Source organism: Cheilinus undulatus, linkage group 20 (genome assembly GCF_018320785.1).
Source record: "Cheilinus undulatus linkage group 20, ASM1832078v1, whole genome shotgun sequence".
In the NCBI taxonomy this organism is placed as follows: Eukaryota; Metazoa; Chordata; class Actinopteri; order Labriformes; family Labridae; genus Cheilinus; species Cheilinus undulatus.
Genome location: NC_054884.1, coordinates 7,611,445 through 7,629,542, shown reverse-complemented (window position 1 = coordinate 7,629,542; position 18,098 = coordinate 7,611,445). Strand labels below are relative to the sequence as shown.

The 18,098-nt window shown below is 39.7% G+C and overlaps 1 protein-coding gene across 1 annotated transcript; it reads left to right on the top strand.

Moving 5' to 3' along the window:
• Positions 1-1,174: 1,174 nt before the first annotated feature.
• nrbf2b (nuclear receptor binding factor 2b) lies at positions 1,175-15,684 on the top strand. The gene is made up of 4 exons (XM_041815928.1): positions 1,175-1,351; positions 8,587-8,671; positions 9,088-9,128; positions 11,653-15,684. Exons 1-4 carry the CDS (start codon positions 1,259-1,261, stop codon positions 12,367-12,369), a joined length of 936 nt encoding a protein of 311 aa, XP_041671862.1. The 5' UTR covers positions 1,175-1,258; the 3' UTR covers positions 12,370-15,684.
• Positions 15,685-18,098: the final 2,414 nt, after the last annotated feature.

The window sequence follows — 18,098 nt, the reverse complement described above, 5'->3', positions numbered from 1 at the left end:
AAAAATCTTAAAAAGAAAGGAAAATCCAAGTTGTTGCTCATTATTACCATGTTTTCAAGGCTGTGACAATATTTTCCAAGAAACTCAAATTTCCGTGTAGTATGAGAAAAAAAGTGTGTTTTTTTACATCACAATCAGCAATGTGTTTTTGCTCTTAAAACGGCAATAAAGGATGATATTCCTAGGAAATAATTCATATTTGATATTTTTGATCAGGTCAGATCAGGAAAATAATTTTAAAAAAGGGAGTTTTTTAATGCATAGTAATTTTGTTGCAATTTATGTACTATAGGGACACTATTATAACAAATTACTAAAATCTTAAAATAGAAAGCGTATAAGAATTGAAGTTGTTGCTCACAAAAATCAAAGTGGGATAATCTTCTTAATGGAACTCAACTTTCCTGTAGTATGAATAAAATATTTCCTTTGTGTGTGTGTGTGTGTGTGCTTTGACATCACAGATATCAGATAGTTTGCACTTTAACTGGCATTAAAAGGGTCAAATTAATTATGTTGTTTTTATCAGTTAATTAATATTTGGTATGTATGATCAGATCTGATCTTGATTGAAAATCAAAACAAAAAAATAAATGGCTAAGATGCATAGTAATTTTATTTCTATTCATGTATGGTGCCTATTCATGGCCATGAACATTCTCAGTATAACAATTTATTGAAATCTTAAAACTTTACAAAAAAACAATACTGCATAGATATCAAAGGTATTGCTCATTATTAACAAATTTAAAGCTATTATAATGCCCTTCAAGGAAATTCAACTTGCATGTAGTGGCCTATATGAAAAATCATTGATTATTTTGTTTGTTTGTTTGTTTCATAATAGAAACAACAGAGTTTGTACTATAAATGACATTTAAAGGGTTGAATTCCCCAAAATCAATCAATATTTGATATTTATGATGTGATATTGAATGCAAAAGCACTTAGTAACACAAATATTAATGTATAGTGTTGTTATTTACTTATGCTGCCAGTTTTGATTAAGAACATCCTCACTGTAAACATTTAATTTACACTATCTGGGGGTTTAAAATATAAAGCTAAGTTTTTATAATCGCAGAAACCTTCTCCCATTTCCGGTAACCTGACGCAGCAAAACGTGTGTTCAGAACGTACCGACAGTGACGTCATGACGTGTTGTTGACGCCGCTGTGGCAGTGGAGGCAGACTGTGCTTCCCTGACAGTAATTTCCTTGTGATTGTTTTTGTCCGGATAGTTTTAGTGTCGGTGCGGATGACAGTCCGTGAGGGACAGAGGCTCCTTTCATGTAGTGTTAGCCATCGAAGAATCGACTCCATGGAGGTGGTGGACAGCCCGCTGAACCTCGTAAGTTTGCCTCAGGATGTTGCAATACCATGCTAACGTTACTGTAGCTAACTGACTGCAATGGGAAGCTACACCAGCTAGCTCCCAGCTAACCGTTCTGTTTGTTGTCTGGTAGCTGTAAGGTGGTACACAGGAAACCTGCGGGATTGTTCCCGACATTGAGAACAAAAGGTCCGACGTACTGTCAGATTATTGTGTGTAATTATGACTATGTAATATCATCAAGAACTATAGCCTTCTGGTACCATTTAATTTGCATATAAGGCCATTTGATAAGAACTGAGCTTCTGCTGGCAGGTTGTTCAAATGTCACACAAGGGAACATTAACAGAAAACGCCAACTCAGTGTTATTTAATATCTGTAATATACCGATGCTGGAAGCCGGGATGGTAGCAGTTGAAGACGAGTTGAGTGGTTTGATTTACAGTAATAATTTTAACATCTTAGAAACGAAGGAGTTGGTGATTTAAGGAGTTTTAGTTACAGCATGTAAAAAGAGAGGGATGTAAAATGAAAAGAAAATATGTCTAATAGGATGGGTGATGTACTATATAATATGTGATTTATGAAATGTGGTCCATGAAAAGGATAATAAAGCGATAAAGTAGGGTCTCAAGCTCAGCTGTGATTTTGGATTCCAACAATCATGACAACACTAAAATCTAGATTTAAAAATGACTGTGCTGTATGTGGTGTTTAGCTTTTTTCGTCCATAAGTTTTGTTTAGTGTTGAGTGACCCTCCTTACAGTGTGTGCTCTGCTCCTCCCACCAAAACAGCTCTCCCTTTGATTTAAGTGAGGAGCAGAGAGTCACAACACATACTAGTGATCATAGCTCATGTTAACCTTGAATTCTCCATCATTGACAGATTGTTTTGAAAGGATGACGGAGAATTTTGAAGTCCCACTAACTGTCTGGAATTAGGAAGATGACCCTGTGTGCCAGCACACAGGCAGACGCACAGACTTTCTGTTTTGCACACATGGCCGTTTATGACAGTTATTAAATTTATTAAAGAATATTTCCTCTTGTAGCCTGTGGGCTCTATCAATGACTTCGACACTGTAGATTAGTACAAGTGCATCGGTCTCCATGCTGACAGAACCCTGAGAGATGTAGGTGTCTGAGTGCGTCACAGCTGCTGTTGTGGTGCAGCACATCAGCATGCTTCAAACTCAGTACAGAGTTTAAAGCAGTGAGAATCATGCCTAAACTGTAAATACAGACTCATTAATGTCGCCTTCAATTTTAAATTGAAATAATTTTCTTTTTATTGAATTATTTTGCGGGCGTCTGTGTGCTGGCACCACAAAGAATCGTTGGCAAACTTTTTCTTGGAAATAATGTCCTCTTTTTACTCTTATATTTTCGTTTACCTTATTACAATAAGAGTGACAGTCTCCTGCAAAGTGAAAATGATGATGAGAGCAGATAGTGAATCCTCTGTAGTATTTGTGAGATCACACAGCAAACTTTCCAGTGGTCAGAGGTCTGACTTAATAAATTATGTTTAGCAGTTATATTACTTCAGTGAGTGTATTTACAAATGATGCATTTATTATTATCTGTAGGTGATAGTACCTGAACCATTAGGTCATTGTGAATCAAACTCTGATTTGCTCTGGTCTTATTTGGCAGCATGCAGCTGCCTGAGTGAGCCTAATATTACTTTAAGATATTGCACCATCTGTCATTACTGACCTGGATAAAGTTTAACTGTCTACTAGTTAATGTTAAGCTATGCTATCCTAACTTTATCTTGCTTATATAAACAGATAAGAATGACCAACACAGCAGGGTGCATCATGAGTGATGGACTAGAAACTAAACATAGCTCAGAAAGTCAGGAAATTTGTGTTTGGTAGATTATTTCTTTGTTGTAACAATGCTTCTTGGCAAAAAATCTTATAACGTTGGAAAGCATGTTTATTTCCCTTTTAAATGGTGCCACATTTGTAATGAACATGCATTTGTGGGATGAGCAGCAGAGCTGAGTATGTGGGTTGCACCTATGAAAAATTTGCCAAATCTGCTCTGCCAATGCCAAACAGCTTATTCTACCGTTGACTCTTGTTTGGTGGATTGGATGATTGAAGTTTGAAGAAACAAGACATATTGGTAATTTAACAATTTATTCATTTGACAAACCGGAGCTTCAGTAGTTTGTGGAAGAACCATACACAGCCACAACAGCCTGGCACCTCCTCCTCATGTAGGTCACCAGCCTGGTCACACACTGCTGTGAGATGGCATCCCATTCTTCAACCAGTATTTGTCGCAATTCAGCCAACGTGGTTGTGTTGGTCACTCCGGCACCAACAGCACACCCAAGCTGACAAGTGTTCAGTGGGGTTGAGGTCAGGACTGCTGGCAGGTCAGTCCATCCTCTCCACTCCCAAATTCTGGAGGTCGTCTCTGATAAACCCCGCTCCGTGGGGCCAAGCGTTGTCATCTTGGAGGATAGAGTTTGGTCCCAGACTGTGGAGATATGGTATTGCCAGTAGATATAGAATTTTATCTCAGTATCTCTCTGCAGTGAGATTGTCTCCAGTGATGACAAGCCCTATTTTTCCAGAGAGGGAGATGCCGCTCCACACCATCAGACTGTCTCCACCAAAAGATGTAACTCTATCAGTGCCGCAATCAGCATAGCATTCTCCACGTCTTCTCCACACTTTGATCCTACGGTCCAACTGCTGTAGGCAGAATCTGGACTCACTGCTGAACATAATGTTCCTCCACATATTCAGGTTCCAGTGCATGTGTTGCCAACACCAGCGCAAATGGGCCTGAAGGTGAAGGGCAGTCATGGCAGGCCTCCTGTCAGTCCTGTGAGACCAGAGATTGGCTGTGTGCAGTCTGTTCTGGATTGTCTGGACAGAGAGCTGTTGACCGTATTGTCCTGCAAACCTTGACTGCAAATCTGTAGAAGACAGCCTATGGTACCTAAGTGCTGATAGGGTGAGGAAATGGTCTTCTTGGGGTGTTGTCTTCTTGGGACGCCCACTTCGCCGCCTGTCTCTGACATTCCCCATTATATGAAACTTGGCCTTCAGTTTGGAGATGGTTCTACGGCTCACGCCAAACAGTACCACAGCTTGGTTTTGTGGAACACCGGCTTAAAGTTGCCCTATAGCACGGGCACTATCCTGATCAGTCAAACATGGCATGCTGATTCTTGGAGCAGACACTCACCACTGTAGCAGGGCCCATGCTCACAGGTTGGCACCTGATTGGCAGCACCCGGGGTACCAGAAGCTTAGAACAAGAGTCAATAGCAACAGCAAAATTAGCTGTTTGGCATTGGCAGAGCAGATTTGGCAAATTTTTCACGGGCGCAACACCCATACTAAGCTCTGCTGCTCATCCAACAAATGCATGTTCCTTACAAATGTGGCGCCATTTAAAAGGGTAATAAACAGGCTTTCCAATGGTATAAAATTTTTTGCAACGAAGCATTGTTACAAAAAAGAAAAAATGTACCAAACACAAATTTCCTCATTTTTTGTGCTAAGTTTAGTTATAAACTTAAAATTGAGGCAAACCGTTCTCTTCAACAAATTTGATGCCTTAGCCAATCTGCTCCGAGCTTTACCTTACTCTTGAGTGTGTGACATGAAAGGAGCCGGAGCGCCCACTACTGGATAAGTAATAGAACACACACATGTCTAAGGTGGCTTTCAACCTAGAGGCCCGGTCCCGGATCCAAGTGCACTTGAGCCCAAAGTCTGGTTTGTTTTGATAGTGTGAATGTTAGTAAAACCAAGGCCTTTTCCCCGCATTTTAATAGTAATACAAGTGTTGACACTGGTGTCTATCAGCCAGCTTTTGGGCCACCAACGATTATTTTTAAGGGCTATAATCATCTGTTAAAATTGACCAGCTGATTAATCGGTTTGGCCCTATTAATTGATAACTTCCACCTTTAATAAAGGCGTTTGTTTTCATCTTCATGAGGCTACACATTATGAAATCAAAGGTGATGTGGCTGTATGTTATTTGCCATTAAGGACAGAGAAGAAGTAAAGCAACAACAGCGCAGCTGCAGCATTACAACAGACTAAACATGGCATCCCTGGTGTGTTCTTCTGTGTTTCAGAGGAGGATAACACCATTGTGTTTGCAAAACAGCTGATGTATCAGCCGTACATACTGGCAGTATAAGCATATACTGACCTTCAATATTAGCATCACGTTACCACCATAAGATAAAGGTGTTTACTTGTGTTTCTACACACTCTAGGAAGCCCACCATGAGGCAAAATGTAAAGCAATTACCAGACTATCTATTTCCACACTCCTTGACTCCACTCTTTGACTCAGTCTCTCTCTGCATTGGAGACACTTATGAAAAAAGCTGTGTATATATCAGTATCGGCTAAAATGAGTGGAAATCTCTGGATATCACATATCAGCAAAAATCCAGCATCTGTTAGGAAAAAACATTCTTGAGTTCTAACAAAATGTATCTCGTAAGTGACATAAGAGTTGTCATCCTAGTGCTGGACTGTAAATGGAATAAAGAGCAGCAGTGGTAACACTTTGAATGACAAAACCAGTCTGACTTTCTCCTGATCTGCTTCTACTTCTTAGACGTATCCCTACTTTGTTTTGGGGGGTTTGACGGGGTCTGATCCAGGAACGGAAGTTTCACCACAGACAACAGCATTATTTTTAATTAAGGGTGTACTTTACATTTTTATCTACCTTACATATGACTTAAGTGACAGCATCTTATAAAGTCTTCTGAAAAACATCAACTCTCTTTCAGCTCTGACTTGTGCACTAAAAGTAGCACAGCTAACCTCAATTTACTAAAGTTCAACATTTCTGTAAATCATTTTCTGGACTGATGTTTTTTATATTCTAATATTTTGAGATGGTGGATTTTTGATTTCTGTGAGCTGTAAGCCATAATGATCAATATTAAAACAAAAAACATCTTATGTGTATGAGATGAATGAAGAATATATGGAAGTTTTCCTTTTTGGATTAAATCACAAAAAAAGAGAAAAAAACTTCTCCTGATATTCTGATGTTTTGAGATCCACCTGTATATCTCTATCACGGTAAAACAGTTTCAAAGATTTTTACCAACCTGATAACTTGTCAGTAGAGACAGATGAGCCAATGCACAGCTTCAGTTCAGAGTTTAAATCCTAAAATGGCTTTTATTGGTTTGTCTGGTAATGAAGGGACATAAGGAAAAAAAAAGAAGTCAATGTTAATATTATCATTCTTAGCCATGATTCAGACCTGACTAAGGTTAATTATTAGCATCAAACATGCTAATCCAGGATTAAAGCTATAACTGAAGCATAGCAGACACTAATGTTGCTTTTTCGTATGTGGTACCAAAGCGACTCGAAGTTTTAGTACGAATTTTTTGTTTTTCATTCCAGTATATATTTTGTTACCGAAAAAAAGTTGGTGATTACAATTTTTGATGAAAGAGAAAAAAACTTGAGTAGAGTTAGGTAGACATACTGGAAAAGCACCAAAAACCAGTACAGTAAATAAGGCCTGAATTATTGAAATGCTTCTTAACCCTTTACCTACTGAGGCTAAAAATGGCGATTTGGACATATTTTGTTATTATGGCTGTAAAATAGTCAGAAAATGCCCTAAGTCTGAGAGCTTCGGTCCCTTTTCCCAGGAGTACTTGAACTTGACTTTTCAACATCTGGTTAATGATTATTGCACATTATATGGAATTGTCAGCAGTTTAAAATAAAAAAAAACAACACAAAAACAGATTTGTTTTTCATGGCTTTTGTGAGAAGAAATGTTATTGCTCATGAAGTTTTGATTTGACATTTGAAATGATAACCTATACATGTTTAGAACAGTCACCAGTCATTTTCTGAGTCTAGGACTCTGGGTGTGCAAAACACAGTGCAAAAGATAACTATATACATAGGCGACAATTAGTGCAAGTAAAGATGGAAAAATGCATTCTCAACATTCTCAAGTAACATATTGTTATTGCACATGACAGACACACACAATGCCACTATCTAACGCTATTTTTTGAAAACAAAACACCACTCTCGCTCGCTCTCCTTTTACTCTCTTCCTTCACTCTCCTTTTCTCACTCATCTTCTGCCAAAGCTGCCGTTTTCGCGGTGCTGTTCGGCATTACTGTAATATATATACCACACATCATATATTGCCAGAAAGCACAGATTCTCAGCTCTCTGTCAGCGTTGGAATTCTTTAGATTGAGCAAACTTTGAGAAGTTACAGTGTCAAGAATCCGTGTAGCGGTCTCGTAATACTTCTGGTGTTTTGCTATAGTGTTTTCCTATTAATGCCCACGTCTTATGGTTGCGAGTACTGTAATGAACCATATATGTGTGCATGCCCATAATTCTCAGCTTTCCAACACCATTGGAATTCTTCTGATTGGACAAACTTTAACAGAGTTACGGTAATAATACTCCGGACATAAAAAACACAGCGCTGGCGCTGGGTCAGTAGGTAAAGGGTTAAAGCAGTGGTTCTCAAACTTTTTTTGCCCAAGGCACACCTAACATCCAGCCAAGTTTTCAAGGCACACCATATTTATTTCCATGCAAAACAACCTATCTAGCATGCATTAAAAAAATCATTTCCTAATAATGACTTAATCTGTTCATTACGATGTCATCTATTATCTAATATAAGCCCAGTGACAAATAATTATCATGATACAGTCTACTGGCTGTTTTTTTTTTTTTTTTCTTTTTTTTGGTGGGTCTTCCTCATTAATTGCTCTTGGGGGTTTAATACGCTCAAGATGGCGTTCCTTTTAAGGTGTTATAAGGATTTTTAAATTAGGCGAATAGAATTTGCAGTCATACATGGAAATTAATGTTTATAAAATACTGACAATGTAAATAAAAAAAAAAATCAATCATGTGTTGCTGAATAATTGTAAATATGACTTATAGTAGCAAAAAATCTCATGGCACACCTAGACTCGCCTCAAGGCACACCAGTGTGTCGCGGCACACCATTTGAGAACCACTGGGTTAAAGTATAAATAGTTGAAGCTATTGAGCTGATTAGGCCTCACCTGCCCTCCATTGATCCAAAACAAGTTTATTGCAGGAAAGCTTGCTTTGAAGCTCCGCCCATGCAGGAGGCATAGAGCCAGGTAGAGGAGATTCAGACAAGTAGGGAACTTTCCAGTACTGATGATGCTTGTTTTTTCTGTTTTTGACTCTACTTGTTCTCTGCTTCCTCCAAAGGCTCATCAGCAGTGCAGGAAGGCAGACCGTTTGCTGGCAGCTGGAAAGTATGAAGAGGCCATCTCCTGTCATGGAAAAGCAGCTGGTAGGTTTAAAGACACTCTCCACTCACTGCATCTTTTGAAATAGAAATGTGTATCTGTTTTCTTTAAAGCTTTGGTACTTTTGGTACTTTCAAATGTGAAATAAAGAGATATCGTATCATTTTAACCATGTGTTACCAAAAATGCACCTAAGTATTAAAAATTTTGACAACCTTAACAGCAAAATGACAGTAGTTCAATTAAAGATCCTCTCTGCTTGATAACTGCAGCCTGACTTAAAAGTGCACATAAATGTGCTGCATGTGCTACACTTTATGTTTTTAATGTAGTGTGTGTCTCACACTTCATGTTAGTGTGCATTATTCTAGCTTTAGTTGTGTTAATAATGAAGGGTGTATTGGTTCATGAAGGAACAGGTAAAGTCTCTTTATGTTGTGTTTCTGTTTCTCTCTTCCAGAACATTTGACAGATGCTATGAAGAAAACTGAGTGTGAGCAGGTGAGACTCCAGTGTGTGTTTGTGTCTGATATTAGAGCTGGGAATATTAAAACTGAGAACATCAGTTCTCAGTGGCTCACAACTTGTCTTCAGCTGAGTAGACATTTCAATTTTAGGTTTATGGGGCTAAAAACTTCCTTTAAAAGCGTATTTTTATGGCAAAATGACCAATCAATGGACAGCAGTGAGTCTAGCTCCACTCTTCAGGGTCAGATAAGCCCACTTGGTAACCCAGTGATTCCCAAAGAGGCTTGTGTGGCCCCTCGGAGGAGACTTGGTAATGTAAGTAAAAACAATGTGCGCTGTTCTGCACAGCTAGGATGGCGTATGCAGTGAGAGGACTTCCAGATTAATGTAGGGCTAATAATAAGTCTACAACAGACATCACAACTACTAAAACAAAGATGAGAGTATGAGTCATGCTATGTCCTTTTACCACACCCTACCTGTCCTTCCTGCTTGAGATTGGCTTTTTGTGTCTATACAAGCATATATGTATTGGTATTGATGTGTAGGAAGAGGTGGGGAGGCTTGAAAGTGTTTTCACAGGGTGTCAGCAAAAATAAAGGCTTTTAAAAAGTATTTAAAAAGATCCTAAGGTCATTTAGTTTTGAGCACAGGTGAGATTCTGTTGGAACTCCACCAGATCTGACGTTGGTGTCCAGGCTTGTGTAAGTTCTGCCCTCCAGAGCTATCACTGCGTCCTTAAAGCTCCGCTGTGTCTCAAGCTAGGAAGTTAACTTTATGACTGAGTGATGTGTGCATGTAAATGAAGGGGAATTCAAGTTTTTGAGAAGTGGTCGAAGGAAGGTTTTGGAGCTGAGGCTGGGGCCGATACTTGTTAACATTTTAAAGGACTTTGCAAATAAAAGCAGCTTTAAAGTGAAGCTTTTGCCTAGTAATACTAGTACAGTCTGGTAATGTAAGCTCTGCTAGCATCTCAAAGAAAGATTTTTTCATACTCTAATAATAAAGCCTTTATCTTACAATCTTTAAAAATTTAACTTGTTAGAAATAAGGGGGCAATGGGGTCTTAAAATATGTTGAGAGGGGTTTGAGAAATGTCTTAAAAAGTATTAAATTTGATGCCAGATTTCCTGTATATACCTTGTTTAATATAATAAAAGTTGGCCACACACTTACAGATTTTCTGCCCGATTTGAGGCCAGATTTGCCTCCCAGTGATCATGAGGGTCTATCCTGAGTGGAGGCTCATCACAAATGATGATTTATCCTGATATTCCTCAAGTGTGTGGTAACAACACGATTATTTTACTGCCTCATCTCGGGTTGTAGCCTCCCAGACCTCAAATTGTTAAATATCAAGCACATTTCATATTTACGACTTTAATGACCACCTTACACTTAACAATTGAGACAACAGGAGCGAGCTGTGACCTTAACAAGACTCTCATCATTTTACTCTTGGAATTTTGTCCATGACTGTTAAATCAGAGGAAAAGTCGTTGGGTGTAAGGCTGCCTTAAGTTGTAATGCCTCTGATGGAAATCTCTCAACAACCAATGACAGCTAGGACCAGGTAGCATGACCACGACTGTACCTTCATCCCAGCCAGGATTTCATCCTAATTGTTTTTCCTTGTTTCATAGTTTTAGCTGTAACTGTAACACATGCAAGGACAGTCTAATTGTGGAGACAGCAAGCCGACAGTATTGATAGACATCTGTGCATGTTTTTCTTCCAAATAGGATTTTAGGATGAAAAACCATTTGAATTTGTCCGTTTGCCTGTGGTCTCCCACGTTTTAAAATCATCTAAGATATGAAAGTTATCTAGTGTGTGACCAGCTAAAAAAAAGGGGCCCAGCAGAAAAGTTTGGAAACCACTGTGGTACCCCAGACAAAAGATGGTACAGATCAGTTATTTTGGCTGTTTTTCCACCTTTTGACAGTGGAAAAACAAGAAGTTTCCCTTTGTACCAAACTATGGTCCGGGGCCAAATGCAGCCCACGGTCCATTTTTAACTAGCCTGTTGCAAATGCTGGAATTAAAATCAAATCTGGACCACATTTGAAAATGATGCTTGTGCCTGACTGTATTGCACTTCTTCATTTCAGCCAAGGCTGGGGGATTATGGAGAGAACTTGGTGGGGCCCAGCCCAACTCTTGGCCATGGAAGAAATCCACTTTTATCAAAGCAACAATTTTTTTTTATCTATGCGTTTTGATAAACGTCTGGGCTTTATTTACACTCTTTTCTCAGTTATAAGATTAAATACATGCAGGTAATAAAGATGATCTCAGTGAAAAGAGGGCAAAGATGTGGAGCAGACACTGACATTTCTCAGTTTACTCTATGCGTCTTGCTGCAGAGGGAAATTTATTTACCCTAAAAATCCCACTGTTAGAAGTAGAGTAAGTATTCAAGATAATTGGAGCTCTTTTTTGTGCGTATGCAACTTTTTAAAATGAGAAATCAGATCTCTGGGTGGAAATGCAGCTTCAGTGTTTTTGTGTTTTTCTTGTAAGTGCTGCTTCTGCGTTAATGATGGTCTTTCTGCAGGCTCGTCTGTCCATGGAGCTGCAGCGGGACAGTCACATCAAACAGCAGCGACTCATCCAGGAGCGCTGGAAGAGGGAGGCTCGTCGGGAGGCAACAAAAGCCCGACCCAGCCAGGGCCAGCCCTCTGGCGCCTCACAGCTCTCAACCCAAACCAATCCCGCAGGGCTGTCGCAGCTGCAGGGCTCCTCAGGCCTCTCGGCTGCAGAGCGGGCTGGAGTCAGGAGAGAGAGAGAGTACGACACCTTGCTGTACCAGCTTCAAACACGGCAGTCTGGAGGCTGCCAGCCTTCCACTCCACCGTGCCCTGGATCTAAGACCACCAAAGACGACAAAACCCGACTGGAAGAACAACAGACCACCATCGAGAACCTACGCCGCCTGGTCGACCAACTGATGGACGAAAACCAGCGGCTGGCAGCTGACAATGAGCGACTACAATCTGAAAACGCCAGGCTGCGATCCGAGGCGGCCGAGGCAGCAGACTTTGTGGAGCGTTCGGAGCTGTGGGTGCTCCCACAGGCAGGTGGTGCTATGGGAACAGTGGGAGGGCAGGAGAGGAAAAGCACAGGGAAGGGAAAGGAGATCGCCATCCCACAGTTACCCCCGCTGGAGATGCCGGCTCAGGAGGATCTGTGTCTGGATGATCTGCCTCCTCTGGAGCTACCAGAGGACATCCAGAATGAACTACAGGAGCTGCTGGACAGAGAAAAACTGTGATAAGAGACACGAATCAAACACGAACACACAATGACACACAAAAGTTTGCCATGAATGCACAAAGTCTGTCTGATCAGACCTCTGCTCAGGAGCAGAAGCCTCTGCAGTCTGTTTAAAGCTGTTTTATACATCAGCTCACTCTTAAAATGTAAGGACTTTTGTGCATGTGTGAAGTAAGAATAAGATGTGAAAGTAACTTCGATGTAGAGGAAAGGAGGTCTCATCAGACAGATGAAGTGTGGACATTTAAACCACTAATACAATCTCAGATAAAGGAGCAGTTCCCCTCAGATACTCTGCTGGAGCTCGGTGAGGTTGTTGTGTCATAGTATGGTAAAATAAAAACAAACTCACGGGACTGTGACGTTTAAAGCTAGTTAACTCCTCATTTTCAAAAATGAAATGTGACAAAATACTTGTTAACTGGAAGAGCTGTCTTTAACCACGTCTCAGTGTCTCCCTCTGGTGGACTGTATCCTGTGTTCCTCTGTGTTTCTGGTCATTTAAGGACGGCTGAGCTCTCTCTGCAGCAACAGATTAAAGGCTGTGAAAGGAAGCTGCTACATGCAGTTAGAGACTGAGACTATTGTGTGAAAACAACACAGGCAGCATAATGGAGAACTTTTTCTCTTAAGTTAACGTTTAACTAAACATGTTTCATTTTTGGAAAGTAATTTCTTTACTGACAAGACTAAAGCGGCACTTTGAGTAGTCAGACAACCAGGTGTGTTCCATACAAGCTCAAGTCCATTTGCCATTTGAAGACTGTTACTTTTGTACAATGCACTCTGAGAGTTTCCTCCTTTAAACCTTTGCAGCAGCAGAGAACACTCCTTGGGGGGCAAGTAGTGATTTCTGCATAGAGAAATGCTACCAAAAGGCCATGTTTTGATTTGTTTACAACTATGCCAAGCATTCAAAGTGTGAAAAAAACCACACTCTCAAGCTGCTGCTGCTTTGTGTCCTGAGAGTAGTGAAACATTAAGGCAAATATAGAAGCTCACAGAGAAACAGCAGCAGGCAGGAATTTAACAAAGCTTCTGTCTAAAGACTAGACGAGAAGTGTCACACAATACTCATGTATGCTCTTATTTCACAAAGCAGTCTGGTTTAGCTCAGCCTTTCCTGAACTTTAAGGTCACATACTATGCAAAATACACTTTTTCAGGCTTTTATAACAAATTTATGTGCCGCTGGCTTTTCAACAATCCCCCAAGAGTCAGAAAAACTTCTTGGACTTTAAAAACATTCAATCATGAAATCAAGTGTTGTATGATAATTCAGTTGCCTCTTATGGCCCGCCTGCCATACCCTTGATATCCACCAGTGGGCCCACTCATATGGAATCACTGGTTCAGCTCATTAAACTATGATCTTAATTTTTTTTCTTCAACTGATGTCTGTCCAGTCTTGCTTGCTAAGATGGGAAAAATGTCTCTTTAAGGGATTTAAGGGATCTGGATCATTCGGCTTCCAAGGGGTTTGACACCAGTTTGAATTTTTAAATGAGGATTAAATAAAGGATAGAGGAAAAGAAACTGGAACTCAAATAGGAGCTATCTTCTGTCACTAACATAAAGTAGCGGGTTTGTAGCAAAGGCCATTTGTGAAAGGTTGCATACCCCACAAGGATTATTCAGTTGATAGTATATCACCGTTTTTATTAAAGACATCTTTCTAACAAAATGAGGAAATTTCATTTTTTAAAGGGGCTCAGCTAGCTTCTAAGCTTAGTACAAGACTCTTTGAGGCTCTTGTCTCCCTTCATCTGGATAGATGGCAATAGGTCTTCAGGACTAAGTAAATTGATATTGATCTCCTGGTAAATTGTGGATAAATTGTGGAAAAAAATCCCCTTTTTGTAAAATGTAGGGATCGTACTCAATGTATGTAGAAATATTCAGATGATGATTGCAGCGTAGAGATCCATTTAGAGCTGTAAAGTACTAACTTTCCTCTGTTTCCACTCACTCCTTATGACATTCCCCCACTTCCTGATCCCCAACGGACATTTGCACATTATCAGAAGCACATGACTGCAAAGAACCTATTTTGTAGATCTAGATGAGTACTATCAAAAAGAACAATGCAGCTGAATGGCATCACTACCCAGACTGCATTGCACAGAAATGACAGCTCATAAGTGAGTTTATTCAGTAAATTGAATCCAAAATGTAGAAACCTAGTGTATTACTTTATACAGTATACATAGGACAGATACTCATGTGTAACCTGTTAGTATGTCTTAACATGCAGGGAAGATTCATAAATACGCAGATGATATAATGTTATTTTAGATTAAATGAAAAATGGCCTTATGTACGTGAATTGTGCATCAAGAATTTTATTCAAGAATATTTGTTTTACTTGTTTCACAATAACGTCCAAGCGAACTTCCTGTTTAGCTTTGATGTTTGGCTATGTGTGCTGCAGAAGACGTTCAGAGAACTGAGTTGAAGTCTGAGCTACTCTGCTGGACAAGCAACACAATAACAGAGTTTTAAAATCACCCTTTGGTTTAAAATATATGCACGTCTAGAAGAAGTTGTAGCTAACTTTAAGTGAAAACATCACTGGGGCACTCATAGCCTAGGTGGCGTCCCATGTACAGAGGCTACAGACCTCTGATGGGGGTGGCATGGTTTCAGATCCATCCTGCTGGTCTTTTTTTGCTGTTTCTCTGTCCTCAGACATGTCTAAATAAAAGCAAAAGCTTTAAAGTCTGTCTTTTAAAAACAGGATTTAACCAATTATAGTTGCCTAGTACTTCTAATTTCTATCGCTACCATTTGATTTTCACTCATGCCATACCTAAATCGAAAATTCAGGTTTTGGAGCAACCCTAGATCGTGTCATTGATACAAAATTTCTGTTAGAAAGCCATAATGACCGACTCTGGCTCTAAAACAGCAATTTAGCAATTAAAATTAAAATAATTCTTTGTTCAAATCAAGTGCCAACAGTATTCAGAGCACTCTTAATGCTGCCTGGGTTGTTGATGTCTCCGTGGTTCAGTCCTATGACGGCAAACATGCTCCCTGCCGCGTCTCTGAACTGGACGAACTGCTCCTTTATAGCATCATCGAAGGTGCGAGGTACTAACCTGAACGCCTTTATCATTGACGCACACTCAGAGATCAGGATCATGTGATTCAGTTACAGCAAAGATCGCTGCTGTTGAAGACAAGAAAAGACTTTTTTTAATTTTCTGATTTGGTAAAGTGAAATTAAAAGCTTCAATGATCATGTGTGTGCTGTGATTTCTTTTCTGATCAGGTTTTTTCAAATGACGTGGCTGCCAATGAGAATAAATGATCCCCCTGATGTTTTTGGAGATCAGCGTTTTTGTGCACTCACTGACACTCTTACAGCTGGATGATATTACCTGAAGGTTGATGCAAACTGATGATTGAGTTGTGTAGACACAAGAGTCACACAAAGCCTGATTTTTTTAGAGGTTAATGTGAATTCATCCTGCTAAATCTCTACAGCCTAGTCCAAATAAGTCTAGTTAGTCTAGTGTTGATGCCATGTTGGATGGATTGAGGATGCTGGGCCTCATTCACCAGAATCTGTTCAGAAAAAAAGTTAATTGAGACGCTTTTAGTTTTGAGGAAGATTCTGACAGTTGGCAAACTTTCTCTGATTTTGTTTTTAGCTAAAAAACAAAATTTAAGAACACTCCAGAACTTCTACTGGTATTTGAGAATTAATACAAGACGTTCAAATGATTTATGTGGGACTTACTTCAGTAAAACACGATTATATAATTGTAATGATACTTTACTGCATTTTAAAAAATCAATACAGCCCTTTAATGTAAAATATGCACAAATGTATGACTTAAAAAAGGTAAACTTTGAATTTAAAGCAGTGTATGATCTTAACTGCAAAATTATAAACAAACTTAGCAAGTTAGTTGAAAATGTTTACATTACACTAATTTAAAACAATAAAAAACAACCTTCACCTATATAAATGTCTTTAAATCATTATTTTTTAATAATTTTACAGTATCAGCTTTAAGAATAAATGGTTTACATCAAAACAGATTCAGTGCTATCTGGAATAATATGTATTAAAGGGGACATATTATGCAAAAATCACTTTTTCAGGCTTTCTTAGCAAAAATTTGTGCCCCTGGCCTGTCCACAATCCTCTTAAGTACCAGAAAAATCCATCCCCTCCCTCTCTTTCTCCACCTTTCAGAAACTGTGTGCTGAAACATGCCATTCTCAGATTTTCCCCTCATGATGTCATGTGGGGGGAGTTAGCACCCCTCCCCCCACTTGGAAGAAAGTTCCAACCTCCTCTCCTGATCTCCCTCTCAGCTGCCAGCTGGGTGCAGGGTAACCCACTGACAGCTCAGTGGGTTACCCTGCTGACTTTGGTCTTGGAGGTTGATGGTACAAATCCTAGTCTGGTCTTTAGTATTGGATAAAAGCGTCTGTAACATTGTAACGTCAGGAGTGCCACATTCATTTCCTGAGAGTAGTGGAGTCAGACAGCTCATTAACATTTAAAGCCACAGACACAAAAACGGCTCATTCTGAGCAGGCCTGAAATGGGTTTTTAGACATGCAAAAATCCTATACTAGAGTGTTTTTTCAGCAACAAACTTCATTGGCATGTTTTGGGGACCTCTGAGAACAATATAAACTTGTCTTGAAAGGGTAGAATTTATTTATTTACTTACAATATGTCCCCTTTGATATGTTAAGCACATATTTAAGATCTGCTACTGATCAATCACCTTGTCACCATTATGTAGCATCCCTTCTTCTTGTTAACAACAGTCTGTAAATGTCTGGGAAATGAGGAGACCAGTTGCTGGAGTTTTAGGAGTGCAGGGTCTTCCCATTCTTGTCTGTTGTAGGATTCTAGACCCCCAACAGTCCTGGTTCTTCTTTGCCAGATTTTTGTTTTATGTGCCAAATGTCTTCTGTTGGTGAAAGGTCTCAGGCCAGTTCAGCACCCGGACTCTTCTACTGTGAAGCCATGCTGTTGTGATGGATGTGGTATGTGGTTTGGCAACGTCAAGGTCTTCCCTCAAAGAGATGCTGTCTAAAAAGGAGCCTATGTTGCCCTAAAACCTCTATCTACTTTCCAGCATTGATAGTTCCTTTCCAGATGTGTAAGCTGGCCACACCGTAGGCACTGATGCAACCCAATACCATCAGAGCTTCAGGCTTTTGAACTGTGCTGATAACAAGCTGGATGGTCCCTCTCCTCTTGAGTCTGCGGGACAGGGCGTCCATGGTTTCAATAAACAATTCAATTTTTTTTCATCTGACCACAGAACAGTTTTCCATGTTGCCTCAGTCCATTTCAAATGAACTGTGGCCCAATGAGGACGGTGGCATTTCATTTTTTAAGTGCCAAATTGTCTCTATTCTATTGGGAAAAGCAGTTTAAAAAGCTGTCATGAATCCTACAAAGGTTTCTCTGAAAAACGAAAGAAAAACTTGAAGATATTGGAGACTGAGGCCAATCAGAGCCGTGCAGCACAGACCTCTTTCATCCTCTTAGCTGCAAAGTAAGAGGTAACACATCACAGAAAAATCCTGCTCTTTTACTTACTATTTGTATAAGAAAGGGTTGATTGAACTTGGAGAAAGATGATTTACATTTCTATGTCTGAATTCATATTTTACCTGCTGGCATACTCCCCCTTGTTCCTCCATCCTCTCTATATTCATGTTGAAAAAAAGGAGACGTACAATAAACAG

Bases quoted from the DNA above. Each gene is read 5' to 3' on its own strand.
- nrbf2b (XM_041815928.1), top strand. From the start codon at position 1,259: ATGACAGTCCGTGAGGGACAGAGGCTCCTTTCATGTAGTGTTAGCCAT. The intron at 1,352-8,586 runs GTAAGTTTGCCT...CTTCCTCCAAAG, and splicing joins TGGACAGCCCGCTGAACCTC to GCTCATCAGCAGTGCAGGAA. The intron at 9,129-11,652 runs GTGAGACTCCAG...GTCTTTCTGCAG, and splicing joins AGAAAACTGAGTGTGAGCAG to GCTCGTCTGTCCATGGAGCT.